Source organism: Sarcophilus harrisii, chromosome 5, assembly GCF_902635505.1.
Source record: "Sarcophilus harrisii chromosome 5, mSarHar1.11, whole genome shotgun sequence".
Classification (NCBI taxonomy): domain Eukaryota; kingdom Metazoa; phylum Chordata; class Mammalia; order Dasyuromorphia; family Dasyuridae; genus Sarcophilus; species Sarcophilus harrisii.
The window spans coordinates 70,525,027-70,541,692 of record NC_045430.1 but is presented as its reverse complement, the minus strand read 5'-3'; the positions used below and the strand labels follow the sequence as shown (position 1 = coordinate 70,541,692).

Here is a 16,666-nt window from a genome sequence, read left to right as displayed (position 1 = left end):
AAAAAGAAAAAAAATCAATGCATATATAAGAAAACAAAATACAAAAATTGAGAAAAGTTAAAATATGGATACATACAGAATGAAAATGAAAATAATAAACTCTGTTTTGCTCTAGATCTCGCTAAATAAATAAGAATTAGAGATAAGATCTCAAGTAAGGTAACAATTATTATTTTGAAAATCTAAAGCAATGATTCTCAAATTTTTTAATCTCAAGACTCCTTTATACTTTTAAAATTATTTAGGACCCCAAAGAGCTTTTGTTTTATGGGTTATACCAGTGTTTATCATGGTAGAAATTAAAACTGATAAATTTGTTAAATATTTATTTATCAATTCAGATTTAAAACAACAATAATAAATGTTAACATAAACATATTTCATCCTTTTACATTATAAATTTTAAAAGCATATATTCTCTTTACTGTTTTTTCTCCATCGAAAAATGCACTGGCATTTCACAAATTCGATACATCCTGAAGAAGCATGTCATATCATTCCAGTTGTTTGCATTTGAACTGTCTCTAATAGTTACACAGTCCTCAACCCCAGCAATGTTGTTTGGCTCCCCTATATCCCAGAAGCTGTAAGAGACATGAAAGATGTTAATTCCTGAGATGCAGGAGTAGGTAAAGGAGGGTTATTTTGGTTTTATTTCTTTGGTACTATTCTCTCCATCTTCAATTTTTTTAACTATAGGTCATTTCATTGGCCAAACATTGTATATTAATCGATCCCCTAGGAACAGCAGAGTGATATAATGGAAAAAGTCCTGAATTGGATATCAGAAAATCTAGAATCTTCTCATCCTATTTTTATGATCAGATATATAATCTGAAATATGCCATTTAATTTCTTTGAGCTTCTAGTTCCTTACCTGCCATAAAATGGGTTTAATAATCCTTAGTCAGCTAATTATTGTGTTTATTTAAGATGATCAGTTGACATAATCTATGTGTATGTATATGAGAGTCATTTATAAACTATGACTTCTGAAGATATATAAAAGATTAAGTCACAGAGAGATTTCCCAGTTTTTTTCTACATCCAGATCACTGGAATCTATCCTGTCTCTCAGATACTTTATTTTTCCTTGTTTATTGCTGACCCTGTGTTCAGAATTTTAAATATTTCTAACTTTTTGATTTCTCTTCCACTTTATAAGCCCTGTTCATTCCTTAGTTCAACAATATCTTCTTCTTTCTCCTCCTCCTCCTTTTCCTCCTCAAAAGATGGAGTCAGAGTTATCTCCTGAAGCAACAAAAAATGCCCCCTCTTCTTTTATACATGATTCATGCAAAGAAATAAGGGGAGATAATAGGGACACAGCTTCCTTCAGGAAGAAAATTACCTCAAAGATTCGTTGAATGGTGTACCATCCACCCACTTCCACTGGCCATCAACCACTTGGTCTGTCAGACCAATGTAGAACTCTCTCCCTCTGGGTTTTGTTCGGAAAAGAAAAATCTGGAAGAAAACATAATTGAACAAGTTGGAGGTGGCTGATTTTAGCTCATAACCAGGCAAAGGCAATAGTTATCAAATGAGGAAAGACATGAACTTTGGAAATCTAGCACAGAAAAATGAGTGAATACACAGATTTAATTGAAAAAGGCCTAAAAAGATCATGTTCTCACAAAGAATGCGTGAATTGCAGCCAGAAATATTTGGGCTATAATTCTATCATGGACAAGTATCTTTACCTTGTTGAGATGTTTTTTTCATTTGAAAAATGAGGATAATAATACTCATAGTATCTACCCCATAGGGGTCCAAATAAAACAATATTTGTAAAGTACTTTATTAATTTAAAGCTCTTTGTTAATATAAGTCCTTATTACTCTTGGTATTAATTCATCACCTAACATTGGGAAAGATAGGAAAGCAAATACTATATCTTTTTTTTGTCTGGTTTACTCTATCTTGCTGAGCCTGGAATCATAATGGCCACTCATAAGCTCCTTCCCAATTCTCAAAGTCAAGAAAATTTTAAATAACTTTGTCTTTCTGACCTGAGACAGTTTGAGCCTTCTTAGGCAAGCTGGGGCACCATGCTCTAGGAGAAAGAAGTCACTACATTTGTGCTAACTTTGTGTGGACACCTAATCAGCTTTAGCCTACTGCAGCTTAGAACAACCTAGCTCAGATGATCCACCAGCCTCAGACTCCTCCAATATCAGGAATTAAAAGCTTGTGCCATCATGTCTAATGACATATGCTATCCTTAAAGCATACCAGAAAGGGAACTATACTACCAGTCTCATAGATTTATCAGCGTCCAATAAATTCTTCCTCATTCTCACATATAAATTTTATGATATAGGGTCCTCTTTTTCCAGGGAAGTTGGCTGTGGTGATTAGAAATATCACCTATATGCAAACTAACATAATACTTCATCTTGAACCATGACCATCTGGAAGAAGTAATGGAGTCTTTGGGGTATATTGACTCAATTATATTTCTCAAGATACCTGCTCCTCTCGTGTGTTTATAACTGCGAGCTTAGCTCCCATTTCTTCACAATTCTTCAAGCTTGCAGTCCAAGTCATGGTATCATTAGAGAAGAAGTAACAGCTTGTTTGAAATTTTTTCCAGTTTAATGGGCAGCAGGTATTTATAGTTCCTAAAGAGAGGTAAAGTTACAGTGAGCATCCCTTTAGAAAAGAGAATAAAGATAGGAAATTTTCATTAGGACCAATCTAGGCCACTGGGAAATCAAGTCTATCTTTCAACCATTAGTACAAAAATCTATTCCAACTCTCAGATTTTAGTCACTTAAAATAAGTTTCATAAACATCTTTGTTCCTCCCCTTAGATGTCACCTTATAAAAACCTATGGTTTCTTGTACATCATTGTAATTCAATACAGTTTATATTTACATTTATTAAGAGCATCTAACATGTTTAGGGCAGTGGAGCTACAAAGAGTCTTCAAATAGAGGCTCTTCCTAGAATCAGGAAAAGCTGAGTTCGAATTTGACCTCCAACACTTACTAGCTTTTTTGATCCTGGAAAAATTGCTTAACCTCTGCTGTTCTCAATTTCCTCAACTGTAAAATGGGAATGATAATAGTAACACCTATAATGTTGGATTGTTGCAACAATCAAATGAGATATTATTTGTCAAAGGTGCTTGGTACAGTACCTGGTACATAGCAGGCACTCTATAATTGTTTATTGCCTTCCCCTCTTTTTTCACTCTTTAAGAAGCTATCAATTTAGAAGGCAGAATAAGACACAAATAAATAGCCATAATAAATATTAAATATGACAAAATACAAAAGAAAAGATGTTAGTAGAGATTTGAAAAAGGGAAAACATAGCTTAAAATCAAACCTAACTCAGTGACCTGCTTCCTGATTATAGGACTATGGGAAGAGATGGGTTGGATTTAGCCATAAATAACACAAAAGTAACCTCCTCTGTACTTTTATCAAAGTATGGAGGCAGCCCTTTTTTCCCATTCATACTCTCCACTATCTCAATATGAGATGCAGAAAAACAAATTACTTGCCTAAAATTGAGAATTGGAATGAATTTAGCAATCACAGAAATGAATTTCTGAGGTTTTTACCCAACCCCTATTCTAAAAGCAATTCCTCTTTCATTTACTTTCTGGTTTTGAAGTAGTGACAATTGAGATGAAGGATGACACTGCTAATCATTATTATTGAAGCAAATAAATATCTCATTTCTTCTAATCCCTTAAATTTGTTATCTCCCCCATATTTCCAACCTGACAAAAATCATTGTTCCATTGTTGTGTTTATATCTTTCTTCCTGTATTCAACCTCCCAAGATGTGGTTAACATGATCTTGTCTCAATCCTCCATGCCATGACAATCATTTGGATTAGATTGCCCGTTAGACTGATCTGCCAGAAAACTGGGTCTGATGTAACTACCATTTACTTATCTTTCCTGTTCTTCTTCTTCTCAAGTGCTCTTAAATCAGCCCATGAGTACAAGGAATGTGGGCATGTGAATGGGTCTCTTATTTGATGGATGAAATACCTGAGGGGTCAATAAAGCAGGTGGATTCAGTCAAATAAAACTGGTCCTTGTCTTCTTCACACTCCCGAGAGAATAAGCGATGGGACACTAGAAAGAAGTAAGAATGTCATTCATTGCCTTTCACTTTCAAAACTATTTTTCTATCTACTTTTCTGTTATCATGAAGGAGGATTATGCTAGTCCCTGGGAATACAAAGCAAAAGTCACATTCTCTCCCTTCCAGGAACTTATATTCTGTTGGAGAGATACAATATGTAAACATATAAATATAAAATATGAATAAAATAATTTTGTAGGGTGAGAGCAACTGGGAGAGTCAATAGGAGGTAATACTTGCACCAAGCTTCTCCCCCAAAAGTCATATACCAAAACTTTGGACATGATTTATGAGTATAAAGTTTAAGACCTGGGCTTCAGATGAAAGGCAATAACTAAACCAAAGTTAAGAAGAAATTACTATATGAACACAAGGATACAACTTAAAAATCCCAGGAATTTAATAAATCACATAAAGCCTGTTTCAAAGTTCTTGGAAATAGAGAACAAATACCATTTGGGGAAAGCCTAACTATAAACACATTATGGTGAATGTGTTGACGAATACTACTGTGCCAAAAGAATGATGAAAGATAGTTTCTTGGGAAGACGCCTATGAACTGATGAAAAGTGAAGTGAGAAAAGCCCAAGAAACAATTACATTAATTAATGCAAGTGACTAATTAATTACATAATAATTATGTTACAATGTCATTAATTATAATATAATTAAACATAAATTAATGAATAATAATAATGCAAACTACAAAAGACTTCTCAACTCTGACCAGTATAATCACCATAATTTCAGAGGAACAGCATGAAACATACTACCTACCTCTTGATAGAGAGACATGATGGACTCAGGATGCAGAGTGAGACATAAATTTTTTGGACATAGTCAATATAGAGATTTGCTTTGCTCAACTATGTGTATTTGTTACAAGAGTTTAATTTTTCTTTTCTTCTTTTTTTCCCAATGAGGAGAACATAAAAATGGATTTATGTTTGTTGAAATAATAAAATTTAATTTTAAAAAAAGAACAGAGGATAAAGAAAAATTCCATAAGGGATATAGCATCCACAGTATGGTGATATATCTGTACCATAGATAAATGGCCTAAACTTAGATGTATGGCCCCAAAGATGCTACATGGAGAAGGAAATAAAAGAAATAGTCAGGAGTCCTGGTGGCAAAAGGGGAAGAAAAAGGTATAAGGGGTAGACTTCATTCCCACATACATGTGACAGTCAAAGTTCAACTTACCAACACATTTGGTGATGAAACAGGAGCTGAGGAATAATATAGAAACTCCAGTGATAATACAATAACATAGGGGAGAATGGAGTCCTATTCTCTCTGTGGAGACAGAAAGTCCCAAAGGATTGCACTCTCACAGTTTCAAGCTGTGCTTGGAACACAGCACAGTCTTTTTCTGGCTTCAAAGTCTATCATCCTTAATAATTGAAAAATTTTAGAATATAAATCTCAGTAAGACTCAGATCCCATGAAATTCTCCCTTTCCTGGCTATTTCCTTTTTTTGTCACCTCCATCTTTGCCACTCTTTTCTCTTTCCTCTAACTGCTTTCCTTTTAATTGTCTTTCCCCAGAAGTCCTGTTTCTCAATCTCTAACCACTCACCTTCACCACTACCCTGTTACAGTTTGTTGTGGAAATTCCTTTTCATCTTTATCCTCACTCACTCATTTTCCAACTGCCCTTTCTCCCTCCCTTCACCACCCTTCTCAAGGAAGAATTCCATCCACCAAAAGAGAGAACAGCAATGTCACCTGTGTTTTCTACTGCAGAATCTTTGAGGGGATCCATTTCTCTTCTCTGTCTCAGAAGAATCTTTTCTTGTGATGATATTCAGGAAAGATGATTTTAAAAGCTTGAGCTCTCCGCAGTCATTCTATAAGTGCATGCTGGTCCCACTTATTATAGAATATTATTTTTCTCTTGGGTAATGTGAGCTTACAATAGGATTTCCCCACTTATGCAAGGCTTCAAGAGGTGTCAACTTCCTATCTGGACTTCAGCCTTATGTGTCTTCAATTTTGTTCACTAACAAGACAGCTACAGAATGGAAATGAAGAAATAGCACTAAAAATATCCCCAAGAGTCAGATGAGCTGGGGGAAGGCCACAGAAATCACTTGAATAAGTAGAAGAATAAAGCTTCTTCATCATGAGATAGGGGTAATGAGGAGATAGTTGCAAAAAAGCAGGAGATTAGAAAGAGAAAAAGAGAGAGAATTCACAGTGAATGACCTCATTTTCAGCTAAGAATGAAGGGGGAGGGAATAAATAGGAGGTTTAAGAAAGGATGAAAAGATTTGAAAGAGTCCCTATGGAGAATGAGCTAGTTACTTGATGGAAGATGTATAGTCTGATTGCATAGTATCAGTGAGGGAATAGTTGAGGATATATAACAACAATTTGTAGGGGATTTGTAAGAATGGTTGCATTGTTTTCTCCACCTTTGCTCAGCACTGCATGTGTAGGTGTAAAAATGGCCAAGTAAAGGGACTGATCCAAGACTGAGGCACGGCTGGGAGTAATTGGTGATACGATAAAGGAGTTAGAAATTCAAGAAAGGAGGAGAAGAAATTCCCCATTCAAGAAATGGGGAGAAGAGAGTGGCTACAGCACCTATGTGCCCCATCTTTGGGGTTTTCTTCTAGGTCTACCTAAGGAGAACATATCTCAGTTTATACTTGAATATATCAATGAGTCCAGGATCTCACTAAGTCAGTGTGTTACCTATGTTGGAACACATCACAGCCCTTCCATGCCTTCTGATACATCTTATATAGCTCTTTTACAGAAAATCCGTACAATGTGCTAGAACACTTCTAGGTATTTTCATAGTGCAAGGACAGCAGAGAAATACTTAAGCTGTCCATGTATTGTTAACTTCTCACACCACCTACATGAATAAATAATTTTTAAAATAAAGTATTTGTTAAGCAACTACTATTTGCAATACACTCTGCTAAACTCTGGGGACAATGCTCTTCTTGAACTCACTTTCTAATGGGGAACAGACTATATGAATGATCCACCTCCTTTCCTAACCATGTATTTGCTCATTACAATTTTTTATGACACTTCTTGACCAAATGCCATCATTAGAAATTTGTCACAATACTCCAAAGATCTTCTATATTATTATTAAAGTACATTCTTTTAAATAGGCTCTTATCCTGATGGTACATTATGGTTTTGATGAGTTTCAAGTGCTACTGAGAAAAACAGATATGAAAATGTTGTTAAAATGCATTCTCTGAGTATTTCAGGAGGTCTGGGCAAGATGGAGTGGACTTAAATCTTAGCAGAAGAGATTTAAATTAGACATAAAAAAATTAATTTTCTACCTCTGACTTTCATGGAAGAAGGTTGTATGAAAAGGAAAGAGAGAAAAATGAAGAAACTGAGCAGAATAAGATGGCAAAGAAAATAATGAACTTGAATTAGAGGGGTTTGGAATATTGAAGTACATCAGAGATTGAATTTGGGGAGGAACAACTTGAGGAAAATTAAAGATACTTTAAAGACCAATTTCCAGACCAAGGTATTTGTCTAGAACCTGTTTCTAGGCTATTAAAAAAGCAAGAACAAAGATAATTAGGAAAACTATAAAAGAATCAGGGGTAGGTTGAGGAAGCAAAAAAAAAAAAAATTAATGAAATAGAAACGAAAAAGGTAGCCAAAAAAGGCAAAATAAATGTAATTGTCAATATAAAATAAGGTAAACAAGAAAAGGTAAATGGAACAATTAGAATTAAAGAAATTAATAGAGTGAATTGGTGAGTGGAAAGTATTCCTGAAACAGTCAGGAGATTCATGCAAGGCTTAAGGGGAAGTGGGAGTAACTGCTGTGGTGGTGTTGAGACAACAGAAAGGATTTTGAATGGAGGTGCCAAGTTATTAAGAAGTGAAAATTAGCTGGGAAAAAAGTTTCAACTAGGTGTTTAGGACTGAAGCGTAACACCCACAAGTATAGCAGTTTCAAGAAGCAAGGCTAAAATTTAAACTGTTATGGAAATTAAATTGTGTAGTGACTTGCACTGAATAAGCAATGTGACTTTTTGCTGAGTGACTATTATCTATGTTCCAGGGATAGACTGAATTCCCTCCTAGAATAGAAAGTAAAAGAACTAGAATAAAATTTCTCCATATTCCAGAACATTAGGGGCATGAAAGGTTTTTTTAAAAGAAATAAATTTTATTTGGGTTTGAGGGGAAGGGAATCTAGGTAGAAAAGGGAAAATGAGCCTTATCGGGATGAGAGCCCATGGAAGAGTATTATACAGAGGAGAAAGAAAAGGAAAAGGAATTAAAGTTTTTAAACAGGTTCTTGATGATGAGAATGATGAATGGTCTGAGAAGAAAGTACTTCTTGTCCTCCCAAAAATGACACAGAAGAGCCATGAGTGAGAGTTTATCCTGGAAGAGATCTCCAGAAGAAGATGAGAATAGTGGTGATAGTTGGTGATGGACCAACTGATTGCACTAAGGTAGCTTAGTGTAGCTGCCTGTAATGTAGACCTGATAATAATGGGGAGTCTTCTTATATTGATTATTGTCTTCCTGGACCAGGTATACAAAACAGATAGACTACCAAGACTTATTAAAGCAGATGAGCACTACCTATGGCGATTCACAAGGGCTAAAATGATACTTCCAATAAATAGTATTATATGTAACTATGATAATTTTTACAGTTATAAAGTACCAGGAAAGAAACTGAGAGAGCTTGTGTTTTCTTGACTATTGTCCATTGAAAGCAAGAGATATAAAAGAGAGGAAAAATTAATTTGAGAAATGAATAGTTGGCTGAGAAAGTGGTGTATCTAAGAATGGAATTTGTATTTCTGGGTTACATTTTACAATATAGTATTGATGTATTCTTGGCCAGAGATGGAGTACACCTAGTAAAAGTTGATGTCAAATCAAATATGTCCTAAACTAAAAATGATGGAAGAAGAATGAGATTGCCTAAGTATATCCCAAAATTAGATATTGTAGAGAAATTTTTAAAAGAAGGTCAAAAAAGGAAGAAGAACTTTTGTTCACAGAAGACAAAATTCAAGAAAGAAGCCAAAAGTAAAACCCAAGGATTTAAATGTCTATGAAATGCCCTACTAAGTGGGAAGAAGTATCACCAGGGTTGATGGGAAACTATCCATGACTGGTCTGTGGTTCTGGATGCTTATATCTTATTATCAAAAGAAAAAAAGATAGGAATTCTGTATAAGATAGCCCCATGAAAAGTGCAAAAGAATACAACTTGTCCTGCTTTTACTTCAGCAATGATCTCAAAAGAGTATAGATTTAATAAAGTTTATAACTGAAGTAATCTGCTTCTCTTTCACTACCCCTTTTCTCCTCACTCAAACTGTGATCACAGGTGTTTAATCTTTCTTTCTCCTTTTTATCTCCTTTTCATAATCTACACAATAAAGTTGGAGTTTGTTTTACTTACTCACCAGTGGTACCCTCCATTTTAAGCTCTTCTCTCTGTCCTCAACTATTTCTCTGCATTTTAATTTATTCTTACAGAAAACTCTGTGTGTGATTGTGTTAAATTCTGCTTTTGTCTAATTCAGATAAAAGTGAGGTTCTTGTGATATTCCTTCTTCCTTATTCCATTCTGCATATTTCTATATTCTTTATTCCATGTACCCTGATTTAGTGAAGTGAATACTCTCTCCTTTCTTCTCTATGTTCCTCTTCCCCTTCTTTTTCTTTCTTCTTTTTAAGACCACAAAGTTCACTCTTTGATAAAACATGAACTCAGCAAGCACTAGGTACTTACCCATTGCCTAGCCCCCTCTCCTTTTTTTACTTTGTTCCTTTAACACTTCTTTTAAGGATGAAAGATGTATTCAAAATCATACACCTGAAATATACCCTCAGACTCAGTATTTGAAAGAAAGAACTGGTACAGATAAGTAGAGGTGGAGAACTGATTGATGCAGAGAGGAGAGAGGCTGTGCTCAAAGAACAAAGCCACATAACCCTAGAAAAGGAGGAACCCTGTGGTCTCAGAGATGGTAATGATCACAAGCAGCTGGCAAAACAGTTAGGAGTTCCCCAGTCAAGTGAAAAGCTGTAGGAACACAAGTCAATATTTGTGAAGTAACAAGGATGAAGCAATAGAGGAATTCCTGAACCAAGCATTCTGGCACCACAAAATGCTTCTTCCTGCCTAATGCCAAGTTCAGGGACCAAACAAAAAAGTTTCTGGACCTGTGGAATTAAAAAACATAAACTAGGAAGGAACAATCATAGTATGTAGAACTAAACTTCCATCTTGCCTTTTAAAGATAGTATGAATTAGGAATATCATGCAGCTTCAAAGAAGAAGGGCTGTTCTCTAGTTACCTAAGATGATCTCATCTTGGGGGAAAACTCTCAATTTGGTAGGAAGGAACTCAAACTGGGAATTCCTGTCTCTGGATCCCACCATCTTATTATTTGGAAAAAATAGACTCTTAGTCTCCTGTAATGTTTCAATGCATTCTTACTACTAAAGCAGTTAATTCCCCAATACTCTGAAGAATTTTGGCAGGAACACTTGACTAGTCTTTGTCCTGGTCCCACATCCAAATGGGGTCAAGTGGAATATTATGAGGTGGGAGTGGGGAAAGAGAGAGTCTGCTCAACACTGGAATGAGTACTGGGCCAGAGCCTAACTGGAGGAAGAAACCTTTAAATATAATCAGTCTAGTCCTGAGATTCTCTGCAGTCCTTTGTGATACTAGGCAAGTCACTCAACTTCTGTCTACCTCAGTTTCCTTAACTGTAAATGAAGATAATGATAGTACTGACTTCCCAGGGTAAGGAACAAACTAAATGGTATTTTCAAAACACTTAGCACAATGCCTGACACATGGTAGACCCTAATAAATGTTTGTTCTCTCCCCTCCCCAATCCTTATTTTTAGGCAAGACCAAGTATTTGATATCTACCTTTCTGCTTTGCATATATTCCTCCATCACTTTTTTCTCAGAAATTGATAATCAGATCAATATTATCTTTGCTGCTGTGAAGGACATGTCAATTTATTGTCCCAAGTTCTTCTCAGAATCTTTGTGATTTAGTATGAATGTGAGAAACAGAAAGAGGTGGCCAGGGAAGAAGACTTTGCTCTGGGTTGCCTATTACTCAGAATCACAAAGGTCTGAATGGATGGACCGCCTAGCCAACTCTCATGGTTACAACTCTCCATTCTCTAGCATCCCTTCATCCCTTATAACCCTTCAATATAAAGTGAGTTCTTTAAGATAAAGAAGCAAGAATAGTTTCCTCTTTTCTTGTATCCCCAGTGTCTAGCACAGTGATGGACATATAGTAAGCATTTAATAAATACTTATTGAATTGAATATCAATACTTATCAATGTCTCCCCAAAGCTAGCATTTATAGCCAGGTAAACAATTTCAGGTGTGATCCTATTGCAGCAGAATAGAGTGACTATTGTTTTCCTCATTTTAGACATTATATTTCTTTTACTATCACATAAAATTGTGCTGCCCACAGAAGTTCCATCCATTTATTGTCTTCATGGTGTGGAATAGCATGAAGAAATTCAGATTGATCTAAGTACTTTATTAAATAAACATGACACTAACCCAAAACTGTGGAGGAAGAGAATTCATTCCATGAGAACTCATTCAACTTCCCTTCTGGAAAGTGGTCCTCATATTTAACAAGCCACAACTTATTGTCCTTTAAGACCATGATGGTCATAAGGAAACATCATACAAGCATTAGTCTTCGATGCCCTATCTCTATTATTGTTTTTCTTCCCTCATTTAATATCACTTACATAGATTAGGAAAATTCGCACATGCTTAGCACAAGTTCCAATTAGGATAGTCCTCTTTTTTTATAGGAACAGTTCTACTGGGCTGGCATATTAGTGACTTAGTTCATCCTCTGGCTATCTTGATCAATTCTCTAATGATGATGTATGTTTGGAATTTTTTCAGTTATCTTCTTTCTGCTAATGTCTGGCAAGTCTGTTGGATGGAATCCACAGATTCCTATCCTTTCTCTTTGTCTCACCTCCTTCCTTTTCACCTTAAAATAAGGTGTAACAGTCACTTGCTTGTGGGCAGTAGTGGTCACACTCTTATGACCTGTCATAAAAACTTGACCAACCACCATCAATAGCAGCTACCTCCCAAATTGGGAGTATAGTCTACCAGAGGATAGTTCCTACTTCTCCCTACTGATAGGCCCAAAGGACTTTAGAGATTCAGGGCATTTTTGGGATATGTTCAAACAATGATACATCCAGAATTCAGTGTTCTTCTTGAAGTCTAGTCATTAATACAATTCATGGACTGTGCAAAATAATTCTTCTGCACAGAAGACAGGACTAGACACTAAACTTAAAACCTAAGATTAGTTGTTTTTTTTTTTTCCTTCTTCATGAAACACATAGTTGACCATCTGGTCCAATCTAGTGTCTATCCAACTGTTGCCTTTGGCAATTCCTTCTGAATTATTTCTTAAACAGAGACGAGATCTTCAATCCACTTCACTTGTCATCAGATAAGCCTTCAACCTAACTGAACTTACCAATCATTTCTCCCATTCTTTGATATAGCCTTTGAGCAAAAAGGCAATTATGATTATAGTCAAGTGACTTCATCTATTTTTAACAGCCTCCTCATCATTATTCTATCATACATGTTCATTATCATTCTTTATCTGCCATTTAAGAAAAAAATGTGAATTTTCTGAGTTTTCTTACCTGCCAAATGGGAAGGATGGATTAGATGCTTTTTAAGATCCCTTTTATCAGAATCTCTCCTCAGAAATCTTTTTCCAAGTACATTCTTCCTCCTGAAGCTAGATGCTACATGACTACACCCCCAAGTATTATTTTAGAGCCAGTCCATCCAAGGGTCTAAGTCTGTCTCAAAAGTAGCCCGTCAGATTCAACACTCAATGCAAGAAAAAAAGCTTGAAATACCAAATCCCACATTACTTTCTGACAGTTGCCTCTATCTCTCCCTACAATGATACGACAAATATAATGATGGGCAATCCTAAATCTACCAATTTGAGTATTCCATTTTCCCTCTGATAATCTTTGGTTTGAGGGACAAGTCAAAAGTCTCCAATATATTCTTTCAAAAAGTTTTATAGCATTTGGGCTACAAGTATTCAATTATAATCCATTAAACTCCCATTAATGAAGTTTAAAAGGAGAAATAAAAAGTTTAGAAATTTTGAAGAATTTTAACAAGCTATCTTCACATTAAAAAAAAAGATTCATAAATTCCAGAAAGATTTTTCACAAGCACAAATTCACCTCTTGATTCATGTACTAGCTTCATGTAGCCCCTTATCATAATTCATTTAAAGGACTAAAATTTATGCTAGCCAGGCCTACAAAGTTAATCAGCTAAAATTTTATATTCCAAAAAGCAATTTTTTCAAGGCAACTACTATGCCTCAGGTACCTTCCTCCCCTTCCCCTTTTCAGCTTCCTTCTATGTACATTATTGCCTTTACCCTATTAGAATATAAGTTCCTTGAAATCAGGAATGGTCTTGATTCCAGCTCTCAGCATAGTGCTTGGCACATAGTAAATGTTTAGTAAATGCCTGTTGACTGACTGAATTTGTCAATTATCAAATTCAGTGGACCAAACATTTCCCAGTTCATGTGTATGATCACTCCTCCCCACCCATTATCTTTTTCTCCCTCACTCCATTCTTAGCTTCCACTTCCTGGAAACTTTTTTACTTTCTCATAAAAACTGTCAAAAACCTAATATGGATTTCTCACCCTCCTCTCCACCTTTTCTTCCCCCCATCCCTTGTCCCCCCAGCTCTCTCCTTCCTCCACTCTGCCCCAAGCTCTCTTACATTGCTAGCGAAAGACACAATACATTCCCCCTAACTAAATTAATCCCTAAACTATTATAGCATATGTTTTTTAAAAATATATACATACATATACATAATCTTACCTATACATATGCACAAACCCAAACACACCCAAACTCCTTAACAAAAAAAGACATCTTTGATGTCATTATTTGCCTGAGAGATAAAACTTTATTTAATTTTTTTAACTCTATGACAGTATTTCTATACCTATAAAATATAATTTGCAGAATCAATAGAATAGAATCATTAGAATAATAGAATCATTAAAAGTTTCCTTCCTTTTTCAGAGATATTTGGGTTCTTTAAAATCATAATTTGCTTTTTGTGTTTTTTCCTGTGTCCTAAATAGTGCTATAATTATGTCTTCCCAGTTTACTAACATGCAATAGATTTCCAAGATTTCTCATGTGTGAAAAACTTTCCCATTTCTTTTAATTATCTGATAACATTTTGCAACCTGCTATGTAAAGTGTCATCCCATATCCAGAGCAAGCATTCCACTCCTCCCAAGTTCTAATTCTCTTTTTACAAATGCACCTGCTCCTTTTATTCTTATATCCCCAGAATTCATTCTAACCTTAGTAACCAATTAGCATGTAAGCAAGCACTCGTTTTACTCAATTATATCCTTCTCTTCAAGTTTGTAATCTCAGAGATTCAAGATCACTTCCTGAAAAGTATGAAGTTCCTCCAACAGGATCTGTGAGCATTCCTTTTCCCTCTCGGTCTAATTCCAGACCCTTAAATGAAATATGATTACTCACAGTTTTTTCTATTCTGTCATGAAATCTGAAATTGAGAGTATTATAGAGGAAACCCAAATATAGCTAAGTACCCTTATACCTATGTAGCCTATGTCGAACTGAAATAAAAAAGACTGCAAAAAGAGTAAAAACTAGGCTCTTTAAACTAAGACAATCCAGAGGCATCATGTGATACTCAAATGTAGGAACACCCAAGAGGGCAGAGGAAGGACAGGATAAAATACTGTTTAAGTGGGAGAGAGTCTCATAAGAGGCTCAGCCTCAAGAAGCTGTTATGTAAGTTGTTTTACATAACAACCAAAAGTCCCTAGAGAAGGCTGGGGGAGGCTGAGGAGTGGTGACATCTGGTCCCTCTCTTTTCTTTTTTTTAAACTGGTTTAGATAGTTTAGTTCTCTATCAACTGGTTTCAATTGCACTAGGTAATTTGCAGCCCTGGGATCAAACAAGATCAACTGTTTTCTTTTTTTCTTTTTCTTTTTTTTATTATAGCTTTTTTATTTACAAGTTATATGCATGGGTAATTTTTCAGCATTGACAACTGCAAAACCTTTTGTTCCAATTTTTTCCCTTCTTCCCCCCAACCCCTTCCCCCAGATGGTAGGTTGACCAACCAATACATGTTAAATATGATAAAGTATAAATTAAATACAATATATGTATACATGACCAAACTACTATTTTGTTGTACAAAAAGAATCGGACTTTGGAATAATGTACAATTAGCCTGTGAAGGAAATCAAAAATGCAGGAAGACAAAAATAGAGGGATTGGGAATTCTATATAGTGGTTCATACTCATTTCCCAGAGTTCTTTCACTGGGTGTAGCTGGTTCAATTCATTACTGCTCCATTGGAACTGATTTGGTTCATCCCATTGCTGAGGATGGCCACATCCATCAGAATTGATCATCATGTAGTATTGTTGTTGAAGTATATCATGATCTCCTGGTCCTGCTCATTTCACTTAGCATCAGTTCATGTAAGTCTCTGCAGGCCTCTCTGTATTCATCCTGTTGGTCATTTCTGTAAGAAATAATATTCCGTAACATTCATATACTACAATTTACCCAACCAATTGGAGACAATTGATGGGCATCCATTCATTTTCCAACTTCTGGCCACTATAAACAGAGCTGCCACAAACATTTTTGCACATACAAGTCCCTTTCCCTTCTTTAGTATCTCTTTGGGATATAAGCCCAGTAGAAACACTGCTGGATCAAAGGATATGCACAGTTTGATAACTTTTTGAGCCTAGTTCCAAATCAAAGATCAGCTATTTTTAAGACCTACATTACATAGATAAAACGTTATGGGGAAAAGTCTCTATGTGCATGAAAATCTACATTCTGATAGCTGGAACTGAACTTTTCCTCTAGAACGTTTCTAAATAAAAATATTCACCAAAACAAGGTAGTGTAATAGAAAAATGTCTAGTTTGGAAGTCAAGCTTCCTGAGTTCTCATTCTGACTCTGCTACTAATTAGATATATTAATCTGAACATATCTCTTTAATCTCTAAGAATCCAGAGTTTCCTTGCTTGCCAGATGATAAACTCTTTCTATCAGGACCCTACTATACTTTTTAAGGTTTTTCATAAAATAACTTATTAAGTGCTTATTTGGCAGCTGTTTTCATGAGCTCCAGATGAGACATACCTCTTAATGAGTAGCTAAAGATTATTGGTTTCTAATGACATAGTCCACTGGGAAAAGCACTAACTCTGGGGTCAGAGTATTTAGGTTCAAACCCTACCTTTGAAACTATCTGTATGACCCTGGATCTGTATGAGTTCTATAGATCCTGGTTTTGTCACCTGAGAATTGAGGGTCTTAGACTGAATATCCTCTAAAGCCTGCTCTGGATCACATGTATCCTTTTATAAAATTAATGCTTTATTGGTCCTTTTTATTTTTACATCATAGTCATTTTTT

General features: G+C 35.5%; 1 protein-coding gene across 1 annotated transcript; it reads right to left on the bottom strand.

Annotated features, from left to right (window-relative positions):
* Positions 1-309: 309 nt before the first annotated feature.
* On the bottom strand, positions 310-6,099 carry CLEC4E (C-type lectin domain family 4 member E). Its single transcript, XM_003772400.4, has 6 exons — positions 5,843-6,099; positions 5,318-5,410; positions 4,015-4,101; positions 2,473-2,624; positions 1,352-1,467; positions 310-584 (listed from the first exon to the last, which is right to left on the bottom strand). The coding sequence occupies exons 1-6, from the start codon at positions 5,877-5,879 to the stop codon at positions 422-424; spliced, it is 648 nt and encodes a 215-aa protein (XP_003772448.2). The 5' UTR covers positions 5,880-6,099; the 3' UTR covers positions 310-421.
* Between the last annotated feature and the right edge of the window lie 10,567 nt (positions 6,100-16,666).